This window comes from Phascolarctos cinereus, unplaced genomic scaffold, assembly GCF_003287225.1.
Source record: "Phascolarctos cinereus isolate Bilbo 61053 unplaced genomic scaffold, phaCin_HiC Scaffold_726;HRSCAF=1367, whole genome shotgun sequence".
Taxonomy (NCBI): Eukaryota; Metazoa; Chordata; class Mammalia; order Diprotodontia; family Phascolarctidae; genus Phascolarctos; species Phascolarctos cinereus.
The window spans coordinates 269,894,774-269,910,242 of NW_027556098.1; the positions used below are offsets into that span (position 1 = coordinate 269,894,774).

At 37.6% G+C, this 15,469-nt stretch overlaps 1 protein-coding gene across 5 annotated transcripts in view; it reads right to left on the reverse strand.

Moving 5' to 3' along the window:
* Window positions 1–15,469, reverse strand: part of APLP2 (amyloid beta precursor like protein 2) — a 91,210-nt gene that overhangs the window by 34,216 nt on the left and 41,525 nt on the right. For all 5 annotated transcript variants that reach the window (XM_078147101.1, XM_078147102.1, XM_020963793.2 and 2 more), the window contains exons 2-3: window positions 4,553–4,726; window positions 256–385 (exon numbers count right to left, since the gene is read on the reverse strand). In XM_078147101.1, the coding sequence (XP_078003227.1) occupies window positions 256–385; window positions 4,553–4,726 (304 nt within the window). The remainder of the gene's footprint in view (window positions 1–255; window positions 386–4,552; window positions 4,727–15,469) is intronic.

A 15,469-nucleotide genomic window follows, 5' to 3' on the forward strand; every position in this document is an offset into this window, starting at 1 on the left:
TATGTGTCATCTAAGACATCAGGCTCAAACAAATCTGGGGACATAACCAGACTGATTTAAGGGTAATATGGCTACTTATTCCACGAAAAGGAAGCAATCTGTTTGTTTCAACTGCAAAGAGAGATTCAGAATTAAATACTTTGGAAAGGGAAGCCAGATATAAAGATCTGCCACAAAACCAAGATTGTACTCAGCTTTCCCCTGCAAGAGAAGGGAAGCTTACAGAACAGTACATAAGCAGCAAAAAATGCTCACCAATGCACTTGTAGGGAATAACAATGTGAGAGCGAGGCTTGCACTGCTTCTTGCCTTTCTTGCACCAGTTGTCAATCACCACCCGTTTGTTTGCTTCCATCACATTGGTGATCTCAAGTTCTGGATACATCTATCAAGGGGAAGGAGAAAGAAGATATCAAACAATATCAAACACCTTGGAAAATGGACATTCAAAGCATACAAATCCAGAGCAAGGTGCTACAGAAGCAGAGCCTTTCCACCTCTTTTCAATATGCCCTAAAGTTTCTTATGTCAGGCCCCTACTTTCAGACAACATCCATCTACAAAGGTAATGTAGATACAAAAACTAAGAAGAAATAATCCCTACTCTCAAGCAATTTACAACCTATTGGGGAAAGAATAGTTAGATAAATTAAGCATATGTAGAACAAGTATGAAGATAACAAATACAAGGCAATTGAGGAGATGGTAATCCAATTTTCAGGGATTACTAAGAAAGGATTTGTATAGAAAGTGGTACTTTAGATATGTCTTGAAAAAAAGAACAGGATACAAATTTGGGAGAAGAGTTACATTAGTAACTGATGATTATTTTTTGGCAAAGCAACATTAGACAACATTCACATTAATATGGGGAAGGCACAAAGGCAAATAACCTCCATAAAGATTTGCAAGAAAACTAGCATTAGGCAAAAAACAAAAAGGAAGGAAGGGAGGGAGGGAGGGAAGAAGGAAGGAGTTAGAGGGGTGCAGCCAAGATGGAGGAGTAAAGGCAGGAACATGCCTGAGCTCTCCCCACTGCCAAATCTTTTAAAAATGACTCTACACAAATCCTAGAGCAGCAGAATACACAAAAGAGAGTGAAACAAATTCCCAGCCCAAGACAACCTGGAAGGTCGATAGGAAAGGTCTGTTGCATCAGGCTAAGAGAGGAGTCCAGTACAGCAAGGGCAACACCAGCACATATTGGCAGGAGTCGGGGGAATGAATCCCTGGCAGCAGTGCCAGTTTCCAGAATTCTCAGCCCACAAGGTCTGTCGGACCTGGGTCCGACCTGAGAGAGCAGCACAATCCAGCACAGATCACACTAGCATCAATGGAATTGGAGGCGGCAGCTTCAAGAGCTCTCCAGCCCACAGCAACTGGTCAGAAGGAGATTACAGGGCGTCTGTTTACTAGCACTGAGGGAGGACTCTGTTGCTTTGCCCATACCTGGATCCAGGTCTCAGTCCTGAGAGGAACACTAGCATTGAAGAGCTTTGTGGCAGCAGTGGAGAGGAGACCCTCCTCAGTTCCACTCACAGACCAGAGGCCAGGAGAGAAGTAACCATCTCACCTTGGAAGAAATGAAAACTTATAGGTCCCCTACAAAAACCCCCTGAAGCTTGGGACAGTATACCCCTTCCACATTGGAAACAGACCCTACCTTCACAAAGAGTTTAAAAGTCAAGTAACTGGCTGGGAAAGTGAGGAAACAGCAGGAAAAAAAAAACAACTCAGACTACAGAATCTTTCTTTGGTGACAAAGCTGATCAAAACATACAGTCAGAAGAAGACAACAAAGCCAAAGCTCCTACATCCAAAGCCTCCAAGAAAAATATGAATCAGTCCCAGGCCTTGGAAGAGCTCAAAAGGGATTTTGAGAAGCAGGTAAAAAAAGTAGAAGAAAAATTGGGAAGAGAAATGAGAGTGATGCAAGAAAACCATGAAAAACAAGTCAACAGCTTGCTAAAGGAGACCCAAAAAAATACTGAAGAAAATAACACCTTAAAAAATAGACTAACCCAAACAGTAAAAGAGGTCCAAAAAGCTAATAAGGATTAGAATTCCTTAAAAAGCAGAACTGGCCAAGTAGAAAAGGAAGTACAAAAGCTCACTGAAGAAAATAATTCCTTAAAAATTAGAATGGAGCAAATGGAAGCTACTGATTCTATAAGAAATAAAGAAATTACAAAATAAAACCAAAAGAATGGAAAAATAGAAACAATGTGAACGATCTCATTGGAAAAACAGTAACTGACCTGGAAAACAGATCCAGGAGAGATCATTTAAAAATTATTGGACTACCTGAAAGCAATAATCAAAAAGCCTAGACATCATCTTTCAAGAAATTATAGGGGCAGCTAGGTAGCGCAGTGGATAAAGCACCGGCCCTGAAGTCAGGACAACCTGAGTTCAAATCCGGTCTCAGACCAAACACTTGACACTTAGTAGCTGTGTGACCCTAGGCAAGTCACTTGACCCCAACTGCCTAAAAAAAAAGAAAAGAAAAGAAAAAAAAAAGAAAGAAATTATCAAGGAAAACTGCCCTGATATTCTGGAACCAAAGAGTAAAAGAGCAATGGAATGAATCCACTGATCACATCCTGAAAGAGATCCTCAAAGGAAAACTGCAAGGAATATTATAGCCCAATTCCAGAATTCTCAGGTCAAGGATAAAATATTGCAAGCAGCCAGAAAGAAACAATTCAAGTATTGTGAAAATATAATCAGGATAACACAAGATTTAGCAGCTTCTACGTTAAGGAATCAGAGGGCTTAGAATATGATATTCCAAAAGTCAAAAAACCTAGGATTAAAACCAAGAATAACCTACCAAGCAAAACTGAATGTAATCAGTGAGAGGGGAAAATTGATATTCAATAACATAGAGGAATTTAATGCATTCTTGACAAAAAAATCAGAGCTAAACAGAAAAAGGTGACTTTCAAATACAAGACTCAGGAGAAGCATGAAAAGATAAACAGGAAAGAGAAATCATAAGGGACTTTAAATTAAAGCTAAAGTGTCTACACTCCTACATGGAAAGATGATATTTATAACTCAAAGGCATTTCTCATTATTAAGGTAGCTAGAAGCAGTACACATAGAGGGCACAGGTGTGCATTAAATATGAAGGAATGATACCTAAAAAATAAAATTAAAGGGTGAGAGAGAATGTACTGGGAGAAAGAGAAAGGGAGAAGAATGGAGTAAATTATCTCACATAAAAGAAGGAAGGAAAAGGTTTTACAATGGAGGGAAAGATGGGGGAATGGATAGGGAATGAGTGAACCTTATTCTCATCAGAATCGGCTTAACAAGGGAATAATATACACACTCAATTGGGTATAGAAATCTATCTTACTCTACAGGAAAGTAGGGGGGAAAGCGATAAAAAAAAAGGGGGGGGAAGGGATATAAGGCAGGGCAAATTGGGGGAGGGGGTAATCAGAAGCAAATACTCTTGAGGAACAGGGTAAAAAGAGAGAATAGAATAAACAGGGGGGCAGGACAGGATGAAGGGAAATACAGTTAAGTCATAACATGACTCTTATGGAAGTGTTTTGCATGGCTACACATATATAACTTATATTGAATAGCTTGTCTTCTCAATGGGGGTGAGGAGGGAGGGAGGGAGAGAATTGAGAACTCAAAAGTTTTAAAAATGAATATTAAAAATTGCTTTTTAATCATTCTCTAATGCTCTAACACTGTATACCTAAGGAGATCTTTTAAAATAAACATTTGGGGCACTTAAAAAAAAGTTATTTTTTGCATGAAACTGGGGAAAAAATAGAATACCCAAATTAAAAATTTATTTTAAAAAAACCTTAGATTTTTGTTCCATTGCATTTTTTTTACATGAAGAACTGTAATATTCTAAATTAAAGGGCTTTAACTTAAAGCCATACTAGTATAACTATTTCATGTTTCCTCACGTTAGTCCTATTAAGATATTATATACACAGGCTTGCGCACACACACATACAAAATTGCATCTCAAATTTTTCACATTTACAACAGAATTTAATGACTGTTTCACTAGATAAAATCACTCCACTAACGTTTCTAAGGGAGGATTCAATGAACAAACGAACGAACACACACACACACACACAGAATCACTTAAGGCCAACAAATGAGATTTTCTAGGTTAAATGCTATTTTTTACTTCAACTTAAGGAGTTGCGACAAAGAGTTGGAAGCCTTTAACCAATACTACCTGTTACAATATACAACAATGGGGGCTTTCTGGAAACCAGGCCATCTTTAGACTATAAAACCCTTTTCAATAATCCTGGAGTGAAAATAATGTAGCGAAATGAGCTTCTATCCACCCTCACTCTGGGATACACTGCAAAAGTCCTGCTCCTAAAATAGAATTTTTAAAGTACACAGTTAAAGCTCCTATGAGGGCTCAATAATAGACCCAGTAATAAATGGCTGAAGTCAGATATGAATGACCAATAGTGAGGTACATAAAACCTATGCCTATTTATATACAACCCCAAATTGCAGTAAGGTAAATGAGCAGACAATTCCAACATCTCACCTCCTGACAATACTGAAGAACTTCCTCTCTTGTTCCAAAACAGGTCTTGGTTCCTGTTGGGTCTGGTTCCCATTTCCCAGTCTGAATGTTGACATGCATGTTCAACTTTCCACAAAACATTGCAATTTGAGGCTCAGCTACAGCAAACCCCGTTCCTGCATTTGCTGCAAGTGCCTGCAAAGAAAGAAAAGTTGAATTTATTTTTATTTTTGACTTTTTAAATAAATCTACCACCAAGTCTGACTAATACGTCTTTGTGGCACAGAGGTGACCCTTGATTCTTGAAGACTACCACATCAGAGTATAAGCTCTAGTGGGTTCTACCACATTGGAAAGGCTTCAAATATTGCTCTGGCAAAGACTGAAGCTGCTGCCAGAGAGTCAACTTAGCTAGGAGTTTTTATCACTAGTATGGTTGGCAACAAAGGTGATAAATTATTTGGCCATGGCAACCCATGAAAAGAAAAAAATAGTAATGAATCACTATGTGACCTCCTCAGCTTTCACAATGATGGTGATTTAATGGCAGAAAAGAGAGCAGAGGGTAGTAAGAATTACACCATTTAAAAAACTGTCTACTGGTTCTCTAAATGAGGTCTTTGCCCAGTGATCAATGAATCAAACTATGATTGGAACTGAACAAGCTAAAGAAGGCCTAATTTAGTATCTTGGGTACAACCTACCAGAAAAGAAATGTACATGATTTGTGTTCTGTATCAAAGGAGGGCATATCTAGAAAGGGATTATAAATCTGCTTTATCATCTAAAAATATTAAGAAATTATATCATAAAGCAAATCAACTCTAGTTACATTAATTCAAAGTAGAATCCCACTAAAGCTGTATCTTCATACTGAGCTGGAATTAGACTAGTCTTTGCAGTTCAAAGCTCAAGATGAATTTTACAGGAAAAATTAACCCAAAATCCTTGACTTGGAGGAAAACAAGGGATAACATAGCAAGGAATAATATAACAGCAACTTCTGCAAAAGTAATTCCCTCTGAGGGGACAGAGTCAAGATGTCGGAGTAAGGGCAGTCACTTGCCTGAGCTCTCCTCTAAATCCCTCCAAATACCTGTAAAAAAATTACTCTAAACAAAAAAAGTAATTCTCTCCATAATCTGGAGTCTATAAATGACCTCAGACTACTTAGAACTCTTAAAACCCAAGCTGTTATGGATTCATTTTACCAACTACCAAGAAGTTTCATGTAAAAGTAAACATAATATTCCGAAAAGCCTTTCTTGGATAGCAGTACCTTAACTGGTAGACAGAACAAAAACAACTGTCCTGTCCGTTGCCAGCTAACAAATTTTAGGCTTAGAAAAGAGTGTAGGCATTTAAATGACAGGATTCCTGTAAACTTGTGCAGCTAGCAAACCCTGACTGCTTTAGGTGTCAGTAATAGCAAAATACTGACGGCTACACCTCTACAACAACACTAATCCAAGTCAATTCCAAGTCAATTCCCTTTTTAAAGCAAGAAAAAAATAATCAGGATAATTTGGACAGGATTTTATCTAATTTCTCATTCTGTAACTTCTTAATAAAAACACACATCCAGAATCTTTTCTTGGTTAGGAAAAACAAATGTGGTCTTTGAAATCTGAGAAGCAAAAGAGGCTAGGGTAACTTACCCTGTGCTAAGGAAAGGGACCACTGCATAGATGAAAGGGATCATCTCCATAAGCAGATAAGGCATTTCATATCTAGTTTTTTAAGTTCATGTTAGTTATTTTTCTTTTACCATTGTCATCCATTTACCTTCCTATTTTTGTACAGGATGAAAGTAAAATTAGTTTGTATTCCACCAGTAACAGAACAACTGTCAGGTCATAAGGGGGACATATTAAAAATTTCCCAAGATTCAAACTGGGAAAATTTGTCACAATATCCACAACAGAGAAGAATTAAAAGTTTTATAAAGCAGAGCATTACTCTTGCAGTCTTCATATAAAAAATATCATACCAAACAACTTATGCCTTCACTGTGAAAGTTTATTAAACTACTTATAGGACTGGGCTCCTGCTAGATACAAAGACATGAAAAGTAAAGATACTTCAGAAACATAAACACCTAATTCATCTAAACACTAGACTCTGGTGATTTAGTTCAAATAAGATGAGGATTACCAATGAAATAAACTAGATCCCAATTATTGGAGTGCTAAAAACAATTTTCATAGATAAATCTAAAATATATATAGCTAAATTAAAATTAAGATATATTATTGCCACAAAGTTGGCTGCTAGATGATAGGATATTTTTTGTTTATTTATAATTAGGTCTACAGATTCTTCTTGAAGAAAGAGTTTTACAGATTTCAATAAACCAAAACATTTCACAGGACACTTTATTCACAACTGAGCTTAATTAAAACCATTACACTGAAGACCACCATACAAATCTGTAGCAAAGGAAGAAGAATCAGAAAAATTCTATGAAAGATTTGACAGTATCCTGCAAACTAAGCCAACATATGCCTTAAATTTTTGATGATTTTAATGTGAAGATGGATGTAGAAGAGGAAAATTTAGCTTGGGTACAAGAAATAAAAAAGCCCAAAAGCTTGCCTATTACTAAGAAACCTCAAGTCTTTACAATTTTAGAGTATGTAAGAAAGTACTGGAAATTGCAAGCACCAACAACACAAAATAATTTAACTAACTATATCTTGACAAGAAATAACTAGTTCTCAAAGCAGTAATCACTTCAAAATGAACTGTCTATGTATAGCTAGATGCCACTGTTTAGAGGCAAAAGGTCACACTGAGTACCAAATCAGAAAAAAGGAAAAAGATGAAGACACTATGGCATTAAAGAAATCTCAGCTTGAGTTAAATATACTGCTGAATTTGAAAGCTGATAACAAAGCAACTATTTTAAGCAATGCAGGACCTGCAAGAGACCAAAAGAGATTAAACTAATCAATACTTTATATCCCTGGAAAGTGGAGAAACATGGCAGCCTAAGCTAACTTTTTTTGCAAAGTGTTATCAGAGGTTAACAAAAAACTTTAAATAATATCACCTCGTTAAGCAGTAAAAAGCAGCTGAAGTGAAAATGATCTTGCAAGGAGCTTAGTGTTAGATCCAGCTAAAACCTACTTTTCCCAAGAGTGCTTATATTTCAAATTGGAAGGACAATAAATAAAACATAAATGTCAACTATCGACTTACATTTCAACTTATTCTCGATGAGAGTAAAATTATTACATCTGAATTCTAGCACCTCAGTACGCAATTTAAGAGGTAAAAATGGCACTAAAAATTATGCAATCAAGAGGAAGAACTGTACTTACACTGAAAAATATGAGCAAGAGTTGACAACATGTAAGAAACTCTGAAATTCATTTAACTTATTTAAAAGAGGGGAAGACTGGGGGGACAGAGCCAAGATGGCGGAGTGAAAGCAGTGACTTGCTTGAGCTCTCCCCCAAACTCCTCCAAATACTCATAAAAAATGGCTCTAAACAAATTCTGAAGCAGCAGAACCCACAAAAAGACAGAGTGAAACAAATTTCCAGCCCAAGACAACCTGGATGATTGATCAGAAAGGTGTATCGTGCCGGGCTGGGAGCGCAGCGTGGGCATGCAGGCCGCAGCAAACCTGGAGCAGGCCTCATAGGACTGAATCTCGGGCAGCTGTGGAGGTTTCCAGACTTCTCAATCCACCAAGGCCAAAGACAACTTAGAAGGTCAGTGGGAAAAGTCTTGTTTCTGTCGGTGCTCAGAGAGGAAGGCGGGGTTTCACTTCCATTCCCAAGAGCATGGCGCTGGGGGGGCAGCTGCTTCCCAAGCATCTGGCCCACAGACTGAGGGGGAATCCAGTGGCTGATCAGAGAGGGACTGCAGGGATCTCTTTGCCAGTGCTGAGGCAGGAATCTCTTGCTTTACCCGTGTTTGGATCTGAGTCACAGTTCTGGGCGGCAGTGCTGGGGTGAGAGGAGGACTGGCGTGGAGAGCTTGTAGTGGCTGTGGAGAGGAACCCCTCCTCACAGTTACAGGACAGAAAGGAATACTTGTGGTCACAGGCCAGGAAAGGAGTAAACACCTCGCCCCTTATCATACCACCTTGGAAGAACTGAAAATTTACAGGTCCCTACAAGTATCTCTGAAAACAGCTAAACAAACCCCTGAAGCTTGGGACAGTACACTCTCCACATTGGAAGCAGACTCTTACCTTAACAAAGAGTTTAAAACTCAAGTAATTGGCTGGGATCATGAGCAAGCAGCACAAAAAGAGTCAGACTATATTATCTTACTTTGGTGAAAAAGAAGATCAAAATATACAACCAGAAGAAGAAAACAAAATCAAAGCTCCTACATCCAAAGCCTCCAAGAAAAATATGAATCAGTCCCAGGCCTTGGAAGAGCTCAAAAGGGATTTTGAGAAGCAAGTAAGGAAGTAGAGGAAAAACTGGGAAGAGAAATGAGAGTGATGCAAGAAAATCATGAAAAACAAGTCAACAGCTTGCTAAAGGAGACCCAAAAAATACTGAAGAAAATAACACCTTAAAAAACAGCCTAACCCAAATGGCAAAAGAGGTCCAAAAAGCCAATGAGGAGAAGAATGCCTAAAAAGAAAAATTGGCCAAATGGAAAAGGAAGTCCAAAAGCTTACTGAAGAAAATACTTCCTTAAAAATTAGAAAGAGCAATTGGAAGCTAGTGACTTTATGAGAAATCAAGACACTGTAAAACAAATCCAAAAGAATGAAAAATTAGAAAACAATGTGAAATATCTCATTGGAAAAACAACTGACCTGGAAAATAGATCCAGGAGAGAGAATTTAAAAATTATTGGACTATCTGAAAGCCATGATCAAAAAAAGAGCCTAGACATCATCTTTCAAGAAATTATCAAGGAAAACTGCCCTGATTATTAGAACCAGAGGCAAAATAGAAATTGAAAGAATCCACAGATCTCCTCCTGAAAGAGATCCCCAAAGGAAAACTCCTAGGAATATTGTAGCCAAATTCCAGAGTTCCCAGGTCAAGGAGAAAATATTACAAGCTGCCAGAAGGAAACAATTCAAGTACTGTGGAAACACAATCAGGATAACACAAGATTTAGCAGCTTCTACATTAAAGAACCACAGGGCATGGAATATAATATTCCGGAGGGCAAAAGAGATAGGATTACAACCAAGAATCACCTACCCAGCAAAACTGAGTATAATCCTTCAGGGGAAAAAATGGTCATTCAGTGAAATAGAGGACTTTCAAGCATTCCTGATGAAAAGACCAGAGCTGAATAGAAAATTTGAATTTCAAATACAGGACTCCAGTGGAACATGAAGAGGTAAACAGGAAAGAGAAATCATAAGAGGCTTAGATTGAACTGTTTACATTTCTGCATGGAAAGATGATATTTGTAACTCATGAGAACTTTGTCAGTATTAGGGTAGTTGAAGGAAAAAAATTATATGTATGGATAGATAGGTAGATAGACAGACAGACAGACAGACAGAGGGCACAGGATCAGTTGAAGATTAAGGGGTCATATCTCGAGAATACAATTAAGGGATGAGAGAGGATTATACTCAGAGAAGAAGAAAGGGAGAGATAGAATGGGCTAAATTATCTCACAAAAAAAAAACAGAAAAGAAAAGTCTCTCACAGTGGAGGGGAAACAGGGGAAGGTGAGAGGGAATGAGGGAATCTTATTCTCATAGGATTTGGCTTAAGCAGAGAATAACATGCACATTCAATTGGGTATGGAATTCTGTCTTACCCTACAGGAAAATAGGGGGGGGAAGGGGACAAGAGAGCAGGGGGATCATAGAGAGGAGGGCAGATTGGGAAAGAGGGTAATCAGAAGTAAATACTTCTGAGGAGGGACAGGGTCAAAAGAAAGAACAGAATAAATGGGAGGGCACGATAGGATTAAGGGAAATAGAGTTAGTTTTTCACAACATGTCTACTATGGAAGTGTTTTGCATAACTGCACATGTACAATCTATATTGAGTTGCTTGCCTTTTCAATGAGGGTGGATGGGGAGGGAGGAAGGGAGAAAATCTGGAACTCAAAGTTTTAAAAACACATGTTTTTAAAAAAAAGTTTTAAATATTAAAAAAAAAAAGAGGGGAAGATTTCAAAAGAATGTACAAGATCAAATGGTACTTCTACATTCCTGCCCTTACCAAATAGGTCAACTGAAAATACATCTGTTTTATTTTTTTAAAAAATTCTGAAAATGACCTATTCATCTAGTAACAGTATCCTTAACAATATATGACACAGAGATGATTTTGTGTGAGGTCTCTTCAATAACATGGGCTGGTCATGTAGCAAGAGTTAAATAAAACAGTTGGATAGTGCAAGTATTCCACTGGTCCCCCATGCAGCATTAAGGGAAGCAGGTGGTCTCTAGTTACTTGGATGGATCATCTATAGAGGATTTGAAGAAAAACACAGTGTTAATCACAAAGGATAAAAAGACAAGAAGGCTTGTAGCTTGTACCAGTAGAAAAGCATGCACATCGATAAAAACATGGGTTTATCTAAGTATGGTGAGAAAAACAGATGCAGCAGAAACTAAGACAATGAGAACAGAGATGGAGAGAAGAAAATATTTCTGCATGGCAGTAAAGAGCCTGTACTTTTCCCTATTTTTTAGCTTCTTAACTGCAAAGTGCTTTTCAACTCCTTGTTTCCTATTCCTATAACCTACATAGGAAAGGATGAAAAAAAATCTCAAAAGTTTTAATTAACATGTGATTAAGGAAACAATGATCAGGAAAGAAATAAGAAGGAAAAATAGTTGGGTTTTTTTTAAACCATTCTGAGTATAAGCTACAAGCTAAACCTTAAAAAAAAATCTAAAAGATATCCTTAATTTTCACCTGGGTCCTTCCATATTTTACACAAAAAAAGTATAATAAAGAAAGCTACCATTAATTGCTTTCTTCTAGGATAGTATTAAATCGTTTAAAGATACAAGACAGAAGTGAACATAATGCTTAATTCTGAAAGAGGAATAAAAGATCTCAGGTAACTTTTATACCAGTCATGACCCTTAAAAGTGGCCAAATTTAGTGGAGGCAGCTATAAATCAGACCAAAAGATTATGTTTCACATATTACTTACTCATTATGGTTGTTGACCAAAAGACCACAAGAATTCAATGTATAAATGTTCAGTTTATGGGTCAACCACCAAGGTCAATACACCAGTGGTAAGTGCATTTGATATTTGTGCCGACATGGTCAGTTATTATCTCCTCTAAAGAGATTCTAAAATACCAGAGGTTAGAAGGCAGGAAGAGGAAGGCAAGCAACAACATATCTTCACATCAGTTATTACCAAGGAAAAAAAAAAAAGAACTGTATCTGGAATCATTCCAGACAGCTAATATGCTACAGTGATTCACTTTTGAGTTCAGAGAGATTAATCCTTGCGGTCATGAGAGACTCTCAAGGAGTTATCATTTGAAACATAAAAAGCCTCAGTGGGCCACACACATCTAGGAATCAACTCATCAAACTCCACTACCTTACCCTCTTCTTTACTTTCTCCTCACTAAGGCTACACAGGAAGATAAAGTTAATTTTTCTATTATGTTTCCATTTTCTCCAACTTTTCCCCCTTCTAAATACTAAATCTGTTCTCTCCATTTTCTTAGGCATGGATTGATGTAGTCCATTTTATGCATACACAAATGAATCTGTTCTCTAATCTAAAATATTACAAATGCTAATTCTGTGTTATGTCAGCATTTTTTATGTCCTATGAACCTGGAAACCTCAAGGAAAGAAAATTAATGCTAGCAATTTTGGCACTTGAGCTGGTGTTCTTGTGATCTATGCAGATTGCAGCATTTTTAAGGGTCTCAAAACAAACTGCACTCAATTGCTTTCCTGGTCCAGTACTTCCATTTTAGTTAATAATTTGGCCACAAATTTGAAATCCTGTTTTATTACTAGGCTTGGGAAGCCAAGCTTAGGACCCAAGGACACTAATCCAACCTTACAATATGTATTTTTGAAAACAATTAGCAGAAAAAAATTTCAGGTTTGAATCTCACTCAAACTTTAATCCAATCCAACACAAAAACAAATCCCAGAACTGTGTTAGGCCCTGGGCATACAATGTAACAAACACACACAGATCCAACCCACCCTCAAAAGGAGGTTACATTCTAGGTTCCATTTCAAGATGAACACAAACAGAATACAAAGACATTTCAAACTTAAGAGAACAATTGCTGCAGTAACTGAGAAAGGTTCTCCCTTAGGTAAAAGAGAGCATATGCTTTGAAGGAAGACTTCTTGGAGGAGGTAAGCCACTGAAGTAAACCTTGAAGTAAATGACCAGGGCCTAACACTGTATGGGGGGGGGGGGAGAGAACCACCCCTCTCTTTTCAGTGGGAAGTAGGGATTGAGGAAATAGGGCTAAGGGAATGGAACATTGCATATATTGCCAAGCTCAAGTAAAGCTGGTTTTGCTGAATTTTGTTTTTCATTTTTTTTCCCCCAAAATTTTTGTTACATGGAATAGGACTCCTTATGACGTGGTAGGGAGAGGGAGGGCATCCTGGAAATGATGGTACCCAGCTCCCATATATCACTTCAGTCAAAAAATCTGAAATTAAAGCGAGACCAAATAAATAATGATTCAGAATCCCAGTGACTTCTTCCATCCAAGAACTGTACAGTGTCAGGAACGAGCCTATGGGCAACAAGAAAGAGCGGCACTAGCAAAACCAGCACCAACACTGGCAAACAAGATTGCATTCTCCAGTGAGAGAGATTAGCCAGAGACATTTTTAACCTACAAATCTCTGAGTTTTGAGGTAGCGAGGACAAAGCAACTGTGGTAAATTCCCAGGAAGGTCAGAAGGCATGAAACAGAAAAATTTGGAAGCCACCAAGAGCATGAGCCTAGGCCCAAAATGTCAAAGGTATCAAATTATCATAGAAGACCCTGAAAATCCTGAAGAGTCATTGGAGCCTAGTGAACCCAGGTGATCTACAGAGAAACCAAGCAAATATCCCACCCAAAGTGAAGCACAGGACAATGCCTGGCCTTGGCACAAAACCCTAATTCAGAAACTAAAACTGGAAAGCTGAGTAAATAAAAAAAAAAACACTGGTCTGTATCAAGAATTGTACAAATCTAAATATTTGCCCAAATCAGGAGGAAGTAACTCCACAATGACTAACTACAAGCACAGACTTAAAAGGGGGAAAAATGGATTTTCTACAAGAGGTCTTAAAATGAAAAATAAAGTAAGTCTAAAGAAAAGAACTAGAAGAAATGACTTAAAACAGAAACTGGTAAACCTTATCCAAGAAAACACAATCCCTGAAAACTAAACAGAAATCAATGACTCAATAAGACAGCAAGAAAACATTATAGAACAAAGTGAAATTATTGAATTAGAACATAAGACACCCAATTTAAAAGCAACTAATGGAAAATGGTTAAGGAGACATAATTTAAGAATCATTGGACTCCTTGAAAATCAGGGGAGGGGGGGTAGAGGGAGAGGAGGTAAGAGATGCTTGGACATTGCATTTAAAAAATCCTAAATGAAAAACAGCCCCACTCTCTTAGAACCAGAGTAAAGTAAAAACAGAAAGAATCCATCAATCAACGACCCTCTGAAAGGAATCCCAAAAAGAAGTCTCAGGAATGTCAAAGCCAAATCCAGCGTTCCAATGTCAAAAAATAAAATAAAATAAAAATAATGCAATAATCAGAATCAGTTCAATTACCAACGAACACAGTCAGGACCATACAAAACTTGGCAGTTTTATTAAAACAAGAGACCTTAGAATACAATATTCCACAAGCAAAAGATACAGACTTAGAATCAAGAACAGCTTACCCTGCAAAAATAACCCTAAAAGGGAAAATGAATTTTTAATGGAAAAGAACTTCAAGAATTTCTAAGGAAAAGATTAAAGCAAGCTTTAAAGTTTTTATTGATGTTATTTTTGCATGAGTTTCCCCCTATCCCTCCTCTGACCTTTTCCCAGAGTCATCCCACAAAAAAAAAATTATGATAATAATAATTAAGAGGAGGGGACAGGAGGGAGGGGAAGAGGAAAGGGAGACAGGAAAACGAGCACAACTGATCAATGGATTAAAAAAAATGCCAAAACACGTGTAACGTGAATCATCTCTGGACCTGCCACCTCCATAGAATGAATTAGGGAATTCCTGCCATATTTCCTCATTCTAGACATACTGATTTTTTTTTAAATTTTGCCACGTTCTTCCTGTTTGATTTCTGTGTGTGACTGGTATTTCCAATCATTCTGTGTATTGTTTCCCTGGGTCTGCTTACTTCAATCAAAATCAGTTCGTGTAGATCTTTCTATCTTCTCTGTATTCATCACATTTATCATTTCTAAAGTATAGTGATACTCCATTATTCACATACCACAATTTGTTTAGTCGTTCTCCAATTTATGGGCACCTTTAGTAAGAATTTTGAAATACAAACACAAGACTCCAAAGGGAAGGTAAATTATTTGCGCAAGCTATCATTGGACCCGTATGATACAATGTTAACATCCTATAAAAGGGAGAGAAAATACAAAGGTCTCTTCCAAATCTAATTATTTTCAGAAGTATATAGATGCAGGGTTAGATTGGCTGTTCTGAGAGTTTTAAGAAGGGAAGGAAAGATAAAAAGGGAGAGTGTAAAGGAATACACTTTCATGCATAGAAAACAAGGAAGATGGGGGTGGAACTTGCTCATAATCGGGGTATGTGAGAAGAAGAGAATGAAAACACTGAAGAAGGTATGGAGTGGGAGTGACAAAATTAACATCAAAGTCTTCTCTGAGAAAGACAAAAGAGGGTTGAAAATGTGCTCATGTAACATGATTAAATCTGTTTTGTGGGACGGGTTTCAAAGCTTTATGGGGGACAGATTGAAGAAGGGAGAGACTAGAAGCACG